The sequence below is a fragment of the Phyllostomus hastatus genome, unplaced genomic scaffold (genome assembly GCF_019186645.2).
Source record: "Phyllostomus hastatus isolate PE091 unplaced genomic scaffold, TTU_PhHast_1.1 phas_scaffold_1224, whole genome shotgun sequence".
Lineage (NCBI taxonomy): Eukaryota > Metazoa > Chordata > Mammalia > Chiroptera > Phyllostomidae > Phyllostomus > Phyllostomus hastatus.
Genome location: NW_025334008.1, coordinates 453,645 through 466,747, shown reverse-complemented (window position 1 = coordinate 466,747; position 13,103 = coordinate 453,645). Strand labels below are relative to the sequence as shown.

General features: G+C 55.5%; 1 protein-coding gene across 1 annotated transcript; it reads left to right on the top strand.

Moving 5' to 3' along the window:
* Positions 1-184: 184 nt before the first annotated feature.
* RASIP1 (Ras interacting protein 1) lies at positions 185-12,622 on the top strand. The gene is made up of 12 exons (XM_045856209.1): positions 185-296; positions 535-675; positions 1,222-1,904; positions 3,313-3,668; positions 6,437-7,090; positions 7,754-7,791; positions 8,023-8,174; positions 8,293-8,396; positions 9,609-9,852; positions 10,069-10,241; positions 11,509-11,656; positions 12,219-12,622. Exons 2-12 carry the CDS (start codon positions 539-541, stop codon positions 12,416-12,418), a joined length of 2,889 nt encoding a protein of 962 aa, XP_045712165.1. The 5' UTR covers positions 185-296; positions 535-538; the 3' UTR covers positions 12,419-12,622.
* The last annotated feature ends 481 nt before the right edge of the window (positions 12,623-13,103 follow it).

The window sequence follows — 13,103 nt, the reverse complement described above, 5'->3', positions numbered from 1 at the left end:
TGAGGGAGGAGGGGCTGGAGATCAGGACCCCTGGGTCCTGGCAGCAACAGAATTCCAGAATCAAGGAGTGGGGCAGAGCCAGCCCTACCCTCCCCCAGGCCCCGTTCCCTCACAGGACGCCCCCTCCCCGCTCTTCCTGCCGGGGTTTCCTCTTGCCTTTTCCTGTCCCCCACCCAGTGCTGGGAGCTGGGGCCGAGAGGAAAGGCTGGGAGCTGGGGCCGAGGAGCAGTGGGGTCAGGAACAGACCCGGCCAACGGAGCCAGGGCCCCCCGGGTGCTGCTGGGACCCGAAGCAGGGTAAGAGCTGGGGACCAAGGAGTCCCGATCCCTCCTTCCTCAGACCCAGGAATCAGTCCTCAGCCACTTCCCATCCCCACACCCAGGAGTCCAGGCTCCCATCCTCCCTCTCCTCTACCCAGACTCGGGATCCGAGCCCCAGTCCCCTCTCCCTGCTCTGAGTGAGTCCAGGCGCCCCTCCAGCCCATCCCCACCACTCAGAGCCTCAGCAGCTGGGGCCTCACCCACCCTCCCTTAGGGCCATGCTATCTGGTGAACGGAAGGAGGGCGGGAGCCCCCGCTTTGGGAAGCTGCATCTCCCCGTGGGCCTGTGGATCAATTCTCCCAGGAAGCAGCTGGCCAAGTTGGGGCGGCGCTGGCCCAGCGCTGCCTCCGTCAAGTAAGTGGCCTCCTCCTCGAAACTCCTGCTCCGGCCCATCTGCCTCCTGTCTGCCTTGGTTACGACCCCTTCCCCACACTGGGCAGTGCCAGGGACCCCTGCCTGGGCAAGTGAGCTGGCATTCGAGAGGCCACCGTGGGCCACGGTCACATCGGAGGGGGTTGGGGGGAGTGTGGGACCTGGAGATGGACTTAGGCCCGTGGCCACAGGGATGGGGACCCAGAAGGATCGTGGGTTTGAGTCACCTTCCTCCTCCCCTCCCTGCTCACCCCTTGCAATTTCCTTCTGTGGGACTCGCCTTTACTTACTTACTTATTTATTTATTTTATCTCTCCCTCTGCCTCCGGCTTCTGCCCATCCTCCATTTCCATACACCCTACGCTCTGGGATTTTCTGTGGGTCTCTGTCTCCTCTCCATGGGTCTGTCACTCCACCTCTGGGTCTCCCTACCCTCCTGTCTGGGTCTCTGTTCTCCTCCCTCCTTCTCTAACTCCCCTGTCCCTGCGTGTCTTTCTGGGTCTCTCTTCCCCGCATCGCTGCTCCCAGGTCTTCCTCTTCAGACACGGGGAGCCGCAGCAGCGAGCCACTGCCCCCGCCGCCGCCGCACGTGGAGCTGCGGCGGGTGGGCGCGATTAAGGCGGCCGGGGGAGCCTCGGGGAGTCGCGCCAAGCGCATCTCCCAGCTCTTTCGGGGCTCGGGCACCGGAGCCACGGGATCTGGCGGCACGGGAGGTCCCGGGACCCCCGGGAGCGCGCAGCGCTGGGCCAGCGAGAAGAAGCTGCCTGACCTGGCGGCGGGCGTGGCCCCTGAGCCCTCCCTGGCCACTCGCGCCACTGCGCCCCCGGGGGTCCTCAAGATTTTCGGCGCCGGACTGGCGTCGGGAGCTAACTACAAGAGTGTGCTGGCCACGGCGCACTCCACGGCACGCGAGCTGGTGGCCGAGGCACTGGAGCGCTATGGGCTAGCCAGCAGCCCGGGCAGCGGCCCCGGTGAGAGCAACTGCGTGGATGCCTTTGCGCTGTGCGACGCGCTGGGCAGGCCAGCGACTGGCGTAGGCAACGGCGAGTGGCGGGCGGAGCACCTGCGCGTGCTGGGCGACTTGGAGCGCCCGCTGCTGGTGCAGGAACTGTGGCGGGCGCGGCCAGGCTGGGCGCGGCGTTTCGAGCTGCGTGGCCGGGAGGAAGCCCGCCGCCTGGAGCAGGAGGCCTACGGGGCTTCGGACAACGAAGGTGAGCCGGCCCGCGGAACTTTGGGGGCGGGGCCTGCGGGGCTGGGGTTGGTTTGGGGCGGGGCTAGTGAGAAGGATTGGCTGGTTTTGGGGGCGGGGCCAGAGAGGCGGGGCCTGCAGGGCGGGAAGAGGGTCCCTTGGAAGGGGACTAGGTGGGACCTGCGGCACTGGGTCTAGGGGAGGTAGGAGCTGGGGCCGCACCAGGGTCAGCCAGAAGGGCTAGGCTAGAGTCCTTGGGATAAGTGTGGCGCTCCTGGGCGGGGCCTATGGTGCTGGCTGGGGTAGGGTTTGCAGAATAGAGTAGCCTGGAAGAGGAGGTGCTGGGTGCGGCCTCTCAAAGTAGTAGGTTGAAGTGGCTCCTGAAGAGATTTATGTGGATGGAGACTAGAAGGTGGTGGGTGGTGGATGCGAAGAAATGTGCTGCCAGATCAAAGCTTAGGAATGGGCGGGACCTCAGAGGGGTGGGCCTTAGAGCAGGTGGCCTGGAGCTGGATTGGCTGCCAAGTCCGAGGGTGGGGGCTTGAGGGTGCATGGCAGAGCCTGGCTTGGGTGGGGCCAGGCTCACAGGAGTAGGAGCAGCGCAAGGAGCCCTGTACCTTTTTTCCGTTTCTGAGTCTCCTTTTGGAAAGTAGAGTGGTGTGGCAGTTAAGCTGATGGGCTTTGAACTCAAGCTGAGATTCCAATCCATTCTTAGCCAGTTAAACTCAGCAAAATGCTAAGGGAAGATTCAGTGAGAGAGTGCACATAAATAATTTCAGCACAGTTCTTGGCACATCAGTTGCTTAATAAGAAATGGCAATTATAACCATTATTGTCTTTATTTCCCCTCCTCCAAACAGCATTCACTGGGCACCTGCTCTGGGCCATACATTATTTAGGACCCTGGGGGAATACAATAGGGACACCGACAGGTGAAGTTTCCTTCCTCCTGGATTCTATAGCCTAGTGAAACACATCAGTTCACTAGTTCACTTCACTTCCACTAGGCACCTACTGTATGCCCGAGCTGTGCGGGGCCCAGACAAAGCCCAACGTGCCCAAGCGTGCTGCCCTCTGCTTCAGCTTGGAATGTCAGGGGAGGGTGTTCTGTTTCCCTGGGGGCAGGGGCTTCCCTGTTCACTACAAAGTCCCTAGTGCCCAGAACAGTGTCCAACACATCATAGGTATTCAAAATATATTAGTTGAAAGAATGAGTGAACTTCTGAGCTGAAAACTTCAAGACGGGTAGGAGTCAGGCAGAAAGTATGTTCCAGGCACAGGGAAGAGCATATGCAAAAACCTAAATATGGGAAACAGCTTCATCTCTCTGTAGCCAATTCTTGGTCTCTTGATAATCTCCAGATCTCTGAGTCTGTCTCTCCCTGTGTCTTTTCCCAGTTGTGGCCTCATTGCTTTCAATCTCTCTGCAGGCACGGGCCCTGCCTTATGGCGGCCACAGAAGAACCGCTCCCGGGCAGCATCCGGTGGCGCGGCGCTGGCCAGCCCCGGCCCAGGGTCAGGGTCAGGGCCCCAGCCTGGGTCAGCGGGCAAGGAGCGCTCGGAAAATCTGTCCCTGCGGCGCAGTGTGTCAGAGCTCAGCCTGCAGGGTCGGCGGCGGAGGCAGCAGGAGCGCAGGCAGCAGGCACTTAGCATGGCCCCAGGGGCAGTGGATGCCCAAATCGGACCTACAGACCCTGGCGACTTTGATCAGTTGACGCAGTGCCTCATCCAGGCCCCCAGCAACCATCCCTACTTCCTGCTGCTCCAGGGCTACCAGGATGCCCAGGTAAGCACAGCCTGTCCTATGGAGAAAGCCCTATGCTCCACTCTTCGGTTAAAGGGTAATAAAACTACAACCCCAGAATTCCTTGGGTCGTGGTGGTAGTCTCAGGGATGCTGGAAAGCATGATCCCAGAAAGGCAGGAGATATTGTCAGAGAGGATGGTAGGAATGGTGGATAGATGGCCGGAGAAGATTCTGGGACAAGTAGGGAATAGTTCTTTTCATTTGAAGTTGGAGAAAAACATTGTCTTCCTCAAGGGTGAATAAGAGAGGCTATTGTAGAAAGGAAATCTCCTTAAAGGTGTCTATTTCTTGAGGGGGAATAATAGAAGAGTCTATCTTCTGGGGAAGCCTAATATTTTCAGCAGAGGAGTGGACTCATCCTTTTTTAAAGATTTTGTGCATTTATTTTTAGAGGGAGGGGAAAGGAGGGAGAGAGAGGGGGAGAGAAACATCAGTGTGTGAGACAAACATCTATCAGTTGCCTCTTGCACACACCCCAACCACGGACCTGGCCTGCAACCCAGGTATGCACCCTGACCAGAATTGAACCCATAACCTTTTGCTTCCAAGACAATGTTCAACCCACTGAGCTACACCAGTCAGGGCATCCTTTTTCAAAAGATTGTTTACATTGGCATGATTTGATCATTGCTGATGGGGGCAGGTGGTCCTGATCCTTCTATTTTACATATTTAGGTGGCAATAGACTTTGTTTATTAAGGGTCAGAGAGGGAGAAAGGATGAGCAGTTGAGGGTCATAGAACTGTAAGGTATTAGTGGAAATACTCATTTTTGTGTGATGAGTAGAAGAGCCATCCTTATGAGGTTGCTGGCTTCTGCTAACAGTGAAACAGCCAAGCTCAACAGGTACCATTGGGTCCCATGGGAAAGCCCACTGTAGAAGGTGGTGAAATTGACTGAACAGTTCCATTTGTACTACCAGAGAGAGATCCAATTGGGTTGGCGGCTTGGCTCTGTGTATGAGTGAGAGTTTAAGACTATTCAGAGAAGAGCTTGCACAGAAGAACTCATTCTTTTGTTGAGGCAACGGGACAGGGCAAGTCCATTGTAGAAAGGAGTTTACATATATCACAACAGCCCATTCCTCCAGACAAGACTGGAGAAAGGAGGGTCAATTTTGGGAATGCAGTCAAATTGGAAGGATCTATTTGGGGGTGTATAAGACAGTGTGTTATGGGAAGAGGGGGAAACGTCAGAAACATCCATTCTTTTGGGTGATGTTCATGAGACATTCCTTTGTAAGAAAAAGGCTTTACTGGAAGTGTCCGATCCTTGGAAACGAGTAAGAGGTGAATCAATCACAGAAAGGGATTTATGTGCATTTCTCTATGCATGGGTGGCCGTAACTGGAGAGTTCATGGTGTGTGCTGTGGAAGCGTCTCTTCCTGGTGTAAGGAAGAGGAGAGCCCATTTCAGAAATGGAGTTCATATATTTTGGATCATTCCATTCCTTGAGACAGGGATGGAAAACGGGAGAGCCTCCCTTCAGTAGGTGGTCAGACTGGAAAGGTCCATCTTTCTAGACAGGCAGATGAGCGAACCTGTCATAGGAAGGGGTGTCTTTAGAAAAGTCCACCCATGAGATAAAGGTCATATAGGAGTGTTTGGTGCAGAAAGAGGATCTGGGAATATCAGAATGAGTCCTCTCAGACCTGAGTGAAGGACAGAAGGGTCTACTTGAAGAAGGGAATCAGCCCAAGCTATTCCACTTTTATAGGATGGAGATGGGAGAGTCATTTTGGGGGGGAGGGGTCTTCTGCAATGCACCTTTTCACTGGGTGGATGGCATGGGACACTCCACTGTAAGAAGAGGGCCTCCTTGAACACATGTATTAACATGGTGTGGTCGCTAGAAGTGCCACTATTTGGAGATGTCCTTGGAAACATACTTTTTTGGGGATGGGAATACCGAGAGCATCCACTGATGGAAGGGGGAGTGGCTCCGGAAGCCTCCACCATGGGAGAGGGGCTAACAGGTGAGTCCCTTGTAGGGTTATGTCTCCTTGCAGGCAGGTCCATCACAGGGTGGGAAAAAAACGAGTCCATCATTGAAATGGGTCTCCTTGGAAGTGTCCATTCATGGGGTGGAGATCATGGCAGAAATCTTTGCTCAAAAGGGGAGTCTCTTTAAAAGTATGTGTTCCTTGATTTGGGAATATTGAGGGTGACTGTTTTGGCAAGGAGAAATGTCTCTAGAAGCCTCCACCATGGGGTGGAATGATGGGTAAGTGGGGTCTGGGGTAGGGAAATGGGTGTGATCCTTGGGGAAAGAAGCTTTCCTTGGAAAGGTCCATTCTTTGAGGGGGAGGGCAGTGGGGTAGTCCATTGCGGTCATGGGGGGCGCGGTGTCTTTGGAAGGGCCCATTCTCCGGGTTGGATGTCATGGGAGAGTCCAGTGTGGGAAGGGATTGCCTTGAAACTGTCCGTTCAGAGCAGGCAAGGAGAAGGGAAAAATGTGTCAGAAAAAGATCTGGGAAGTATCCGTTTTTGTAGGGAGGGGCCTGGTGGTGTCCACGGCAAGAAGGGGTTTTCTTCTAAGTATCAGGTCTTCAGGCCCCGTGTTGTGGGCTGGCCCTCCTGGGAGGCGGGGGTAATTGGCGAGCCTTTGGGGTCCCGGAGACCTCCCTGGAAGTGTTCATACATGGGAGGCAGTCGATGGGAGAGTGGACTGTGCTAAAGAGACCTCCTTGAAAGCGTCCATCCACGGGAAACGGTATTCTTACCACCGCATCTTCACACTCCCCACAGGACTTCGTGGTCTACGTGATGACGCGGGAGCAGCACGTGTTCGGCCGTGGTGGGAACTCCTCAGCCCGTGGTGGGTCCCCGGCCCCATACGTGGACACCTTTCTCAACGCCCCAGACATCCTGCCACGTCACTGCACGGTGCGCGCGGGCCCTGAGCCCCCGGCCATGGTGCGCCCCTCCCGGGGAGCGCCGGTCACGCACAATGGGTGCCTGCTGCTTCGTGAGGCCGAGCTGCACCCGGGCGACCTGCTGGGGCTGGGCGAGCACTTCCTCTTCATGTACAAGGACCCCCGCAACGGGGGCTCAGGGGCGGCGCGGCCGCCCTGGCTGCCTGCACGCCCCGGGGTCGCGCCTCCGGGTCCTGGCTGGGCCTTCTCTTGCCGCCTGTGTGGCCGTGGCCTGCAGGAGCGTGGCGAGGCGCTGGCCGCTTACCTGGATGGCCGCGAGCCCGTGCTGCGTTTCCGGCCGCGCGAGGAGGAGGCGCTGCTTGGGGAGATCGTGCGCACCGCGGCCGCTGGCGCCGGGGACCTGCCACCGCTCGGGCCCGCCACGCTGCTGGCTCTGTGCGTGCAGCACTCAGCGCGGGAGCTGGAGCTGGGCCACCTGCCGCGCCTGCTGGGCCGCCTGGCCCGGCTTATCAAGGAGGCTGTCTGGGTGAGCGACCCTACCGCTGCCCGGCCCCACTTACATCCCAGGTCCTCCCCGCACCTTTCACCCCAGTTTCAGAGCGGGGCAGGGTGACACTAGTCTCCCAAGGTGCCTCAGGAGGGGCTTGGGCTATAAAACAGGGGGTCCGAAGGGATGCTGGGAGTTGCGGATTCATCCCCCTGCAAGATCCACCTTATGGAGGAAACTCTTCGTGGAGATGGAGGCGTGGGGGTGAGGGGGAAGAGACCCTGTTATATGAAAAGTTGGAAGAGACCATTCTGAGAACTGAGGCAGGAAGCCCACTGGGTCTGAAGCTTGGAGCAGGAGTGGGCGAGACCAGTGCGAGAGGTGGTGGGGGGGCAAACCCAGAAGTGCAGGGAGAAGCCCCCGGGGGGGAGAGGGGGTTACATACTAGTGTGGTAGGGCCTATTAGAGGATTTGGGAAGTTCCTTGGGGGTAAGAAGCAACTCTGAGAAGTGGACCTGAGGGAGACAGATCGCTCACCATCACAGAGGTGTATGTTTTAGAAGAGGAGAGTCCATTCTGAAGCCTGAGAGTTAGAGTCCATTTGAAAAGTGAGGAGAGTCTCTGAAAAAGGGCTTCTAGAAAAACGCATGGGCCTGTGTCCTCGACCCCCCTCACCTTGATTCTAATCTTACTGTTTCACAGGAAAAGATTAAGGAGATTGGAGACCGTCAGCCTGAGAAGTAAGAGGAGTTCTGGGGAGAAGCATCTTGAGGGATGAAGGGGTTGGGGCTTGCGGTCAGTTCTGTTCACTCCACGCATGTCAGAACTCAAGTTTTGGCTCTTCCTCAGGACTCGACTTGTCCAGCCGGGAAATGGGGGTTAGACTGAATCCACAACTAGACCCAGATCTCAGGGTTTGGACGCAATGGTGGGGTTGGGCAAGGATCACAGGTCCCATCCTCCCTCCCCAGCCACCCGGAGGGCGTCCCTGAGGAGCCCTTGACCCCCGAGGCGGTGTCGGTGGAGCTGCGGCCCCTCATGCTGTGGATGGCCAACACCACGGAGCTGCTGAGCTTCGTGCAGGAGAAGGTGCTGGAGATGGAGAAGGAGGCCGACCAGGAGGGTGAGCTCGGGCCCTGACGCAGGCCTGTCCAAGCCCCCTGCCGCCTCCCAAACCCGGGGACCCGGGCTCCCATCTGCCAGCCCCCGGCTCTCCCTCTCACCCCCAGACGTGCCCTCAGACCCACAGCTCTGCAATGACCTGGAGCTGTGTGACGAGGCCATGGCCCTCCTGGACGAGGTCATCATGTGTACCTTCCAGCAGTCTGTCTACTACCTCACCAAGGTTGGCCCGGACTCCCGCTTCCCCTCTGGCATCCCTTCACTTCCCGCGTGAACTCCCTCACGTGGCTCTGGGGGCACTTCCTCTTTGACCTCACAAGATTTCCTGCTTCGCTGATATCACTTCCCATTTTGCTACTCTGACGGCACTTCCTGCCTGAGCGCATGTCACTTCCTGCCTTCCTGGGTTCTCTTCCCGTCTCTGCAACTGTCCCTTCCGGACAGTCTGGCCTCCCTACCTGGTTATATCACATAATCACGGTCTCCAGCTCCCTTTTCCTAAGTTCGGTCTTCAGTCACTGATAAGTTGTTAGATAGATAAATAAATACACAGGCGTATCGATATAACGAGATCGAATAGTGTTAGCTACTGTTATTTAAACTACAGGTCCTCTTTAATCAGTCCTCTCTCCCTGTGTCTGCTGACTTCACTTTCTATCACTCTGAATTCACTCTCTTTTCTGAGCCACAGACCTTTTTCTCCCTGGAGTGTCCATCCTACAGGAGCTACTTGCTGCCCCAGGTCCCTCCCCCCTGCCCCCCCCCCCAATACCACCCTCACCCTTAGCGTTGCTTCTTGGAATTCTCAGGGTTCCTGGCTTATGGGGGTCCGATTCCCTATCTGTGAAATGAAAGGGGATCTTTGGGGACAGACAGTCTGTGTCCCTGGAGGAGCCTTGATTGGCGAACCCCTTTCCTTCAAGGCTTTACTTCCTGCACATCCCTGCCAAGTGCGCTGTTCTTTCTTTTCTGGCTCTGACCTCATTTCCTGTCCTTGTCATCTCGCTCTCCACTGGCTAACTGCCACCCCACTCCCACTTCCTGACTCTCCATTCTTTCTCTTTCCTTCGGGGATTCTGGATAAATAATTCTTTGATTGAAGGGGGCCTCTTTGTTCAGATCTTTTGTCCTCCTTAAGCTGTTTCTGTTGAGGAGCTGTGTCCCATAGGGCACCAAGGGTGGTCTTAAAATATGCAAGAAACTTCTGCAAAGACTTTCTTAAGACTTGAGGTGTCCCAGGCTTGATGAATGCTAGAAACCCAATGGAAAGTAGGAAATTGCTCATGGAGACAGATCTTCAGGGTGTTGAAGGCAGGATGGACTACAATTCCCAGAAACCTTTGGTGGAGCTCTCCACTATCTGGGTGGGCTACTACCCTGTCACCTCTAGGGAGTTGTGGTCTGATCACTTGTTTGCATCTCTGTATCTCCTTAGACTCTCTATTCAACACTGCCTGCTCTCCTGGACAGTAACCCTTTCACAGGTGGGGCAGAGCTTCCGGGACCTGGCGCGGAGCTGGAGGCCATGCCCCTGGGTTTGAGACCTACCCTAGGCGTGTTCCAGGCAGCTCTGGAACTGACCAGCCAGTGCGAGCTGCATCCGGACCTTGTGTCACAGACTTTTGGCTACTTGTTCTTCTTCTCCAATGCATCCCTTCTCAACTCACTGATGGAACGAGGTGAGGGTCAGACTGGGAGGGTCAGACTGGGAGGGTCAAGGAGGCATGGACAGACCACTGCGATCCATGTTGAGAGTCAGACACATAACAGGCCAAGGCCCAACCTTTAGGGACTGGAAAGCACGCTCCAGATCCCAAGCTACAGGACGGGAGGGGTCTGGGAGGCAGAAGGCCAGGGTCCACACACCCACTGCTGTTCATACCCTTCCCCCACAGGTCAAGGCCGACCTTTCTATCAGTGGTCTCGAGCTGTCCAAATCCGGACCAACCTGGACCTTGTCTTAGACTGGCTGCAGGGGGCTGGGCTGGGGGACATTGCCACCGAGTTCTTCCGGAAACTGTCAATGGCTGTGAACCTGCTCTGTGTGCCCCGCACATCCCTGCTCAAGGTGATTCCTGACCCTTGACCTCTGACTTCTCAGTCATCCTCTGTGTTCAGCTTATCTTACCCTTGGATCTTCCCTTGAACTCCATGTTATCACCAGTCCCAGCTCAGATGCCATGGATGATGCATTGGCAGCTATAAGGAGGTGCCATGCAAGTGTCCAAACTGGGCTGCATCTGAATCCCGGTGGGACTTATTAAAAACAGTTTCCAGGGCCCCACCCCTCAGACATACTGATTCAGGAAGTCTAGTCTGAGAGCGATGTGATGGTTAAAACATTCATTGAACATAAACCACATGTCAGACACTATTTAGCATTTCTAGCTGAATGCCCCGTCAGGTAGGTTATTAATTGCCAATTTTTTCTCAGACAAGGAAACAGAATCAGGATGACTAGGTCACTTGATTTCATTTATTTATTTGTCAAACTTGGCAGAGTATTTAATAAGTCCGGGCAGTGTTCTAAGTACTTTATAATCTTGCCATATTGAATATTCATAATAACCCTAGTAGGTAGTTCCTAATCTCTCCCAATTCACAGATGAGGAAAGTGAGGCACAGTGACTTGCCGGAAGGTAATAAGGCACCAAGCTGGGGTGGGGTTTGTTTTGTGTGTGTGTGTGTGTGTTTTAATTTTTATTTATTTTTAAAGAGAGGGGAAGGGAAGGAGAAAGAGAGGGAGAGAAACATCAGTGTGTGGTTGTCTCTCATGTGGCCTCCACTGGGAGCCTGGTCTGCAACCCAGGCACGTGCCCTGACCGGGAATTGAACCAGTGACCCTTTGGTTCTCAGCCCATGCTCGATCCACTGAGCTACACCAGCCAGGGCACCAAGCTGGAGTTTCTGAACCCGGACAATCTGGGTCCAGAGTCTGTGGTTTTTTAATCACACTCATGATTCTGATGCCAGCTAGGTTAGGTGTGGAAATTTTCAAAGATACAAAAAATAGTCACACTGGAATATCCATCCCCACACACTCATCACCAACTTCAATGCTATGAATGAATGGCTAATTTTGTTTCTTTCCATCTCATCCTGCTCCTATCTTCATTAATTCTCCAGCAAATCTCATTTAAACCCCTGCCCCCCCCCCCCCCAGAGCACACCCTTGCCATCACTTCGGTGACAACCAGGCTTCACGGTGCCCAAAAGACATTGCACCCACACGGGTGCATCTCACTACGTCCACCCGCTTTACAGAGGGCTTTCCATTTAAGATTTTTCAGCTGCTCCATGGTGATCAAAGCCTTCTCAACTCATCTTCCCACCAGGCTTCGTGGAACAGTCTACGCACTGACCACCCCACGCTGACCCCTGCTCAGCTCCACCATCTGCTCAGCCACTACCAGCTGGGTCCTGGCCACGGGCCTCCACCCTCTTGGGACCCTCCCCCTACAGAACGAGATTCTGTGGACACAGGTGAGGAGAGATGGGGACCGGCATTGTGACTATCAGCTTTCTTCTGTCCTCAGGACCTAAGAATCCATAGCCCTAGCCCCTTCCTCCTTTTGCCTCAGGATTCTGGACCCCTAGCCCTCTCCTCCCTGAGTCACCAAGTGCTGGACCTCAATTCCCTTCTCTCCAGGATACAGGAGTTCAAGCCCCCAGCCCCCTTGTTTTCCTAGGGGTTCAGATTCCCCAGCTTCTTTCTCCCACAAACTACCCTCCCTGTCATCTAGGACTCCCGGGTCCAGAACCTCCATTCGAAGGAATCCGTAAAACTAGATTTCTAGCCCTTCCTTCCTCATGGACCCAAGAACCCAACAATATCACCCGTTTCCCAGGCAACTGTATCCTTTCATAGTCTGAACTACAACTCCCATGATGCTTGGAGACTCCAAGGGTCGCGTTTGAGTGGACCCCCGCTCCAGGAGTTGCTGGGGATTGAAGTTTTCTTCCTTCGGATGTGACACAGCCCCTTTTTAATATTGCTGCCTAACGCCCATTTTCAGATTTTAACTCCGTGTTTGCGCTCTCACAGGGGACATCTTCGAAAGCTTCTCCTCCCACCCTCCCCTCATCCTGCCCTTGGGTAGCTCGCGTCTGCGCCTCACAGGGCCGGTAACGGACGACGCCCTGCACCGTGAACTGCGCAGACTCCGGCGCCTCCTCTGGGATCTTGAGCAGCAGGAACTTCCGGCCAATCACCGCCACGGGCCTCCTGTAGCCACGCCTCCTTGAAAACCAATAGAAACGAATGCGCGAGCCTTGAAAATTGCTCGGCTTCTACTCAATGGAGCCCAACTGAGCGCAGAACTTTCTGGGAGTTGTAGTTCTTTCCCGCTTGGAATGCTGGGAGTTCGAGTTTTGGGGTCGTAGAGGATGGGACGGTGGGTAGATGGGCTTGGGCTTTGAGTGCCAGGAGAAATAAAGGTATCTGTGGTATTGGCAACGCCTCACTTGTTAAGACCGGGGAGCGTTAGTGATGATGATTTCCTGCGGACACTGGCGCCGGGGCCCACACTGCCTGGAGCGTTGGGCTCTTGCCGACTACGAGGGGGTATTTATAACCACGGCCTCAGCTTGCCCTCTTGCACGTAATCCAACCCAGGAGCCCTGGGGCCTCCCACGAATCTTAGGACAGAGCTGTAAGCTTGCTCTGCCATATGTCAGGCCCTCAGCGCTGCCAGTGGGAACCAGCCATCATCTCGTTTTGATCTCCAAGTCCACTCTAGCCCCCTCCTCCCTCAGACCCAGGAGCCTGGGCTCCCTCTGGGCCTTCCTGTCTGTCGGGCGCACTGCGGAGTCTCAACACCTCTTTGTCCCTATTCCCAGCATCTGGAAGCTGGGGTCCCAGCCCACTGCTCCCTCAGACCCAAGAGCCCAGGCCCCGCCCCCTTTCCTTCAAACGCAGTTATGCAGGTCC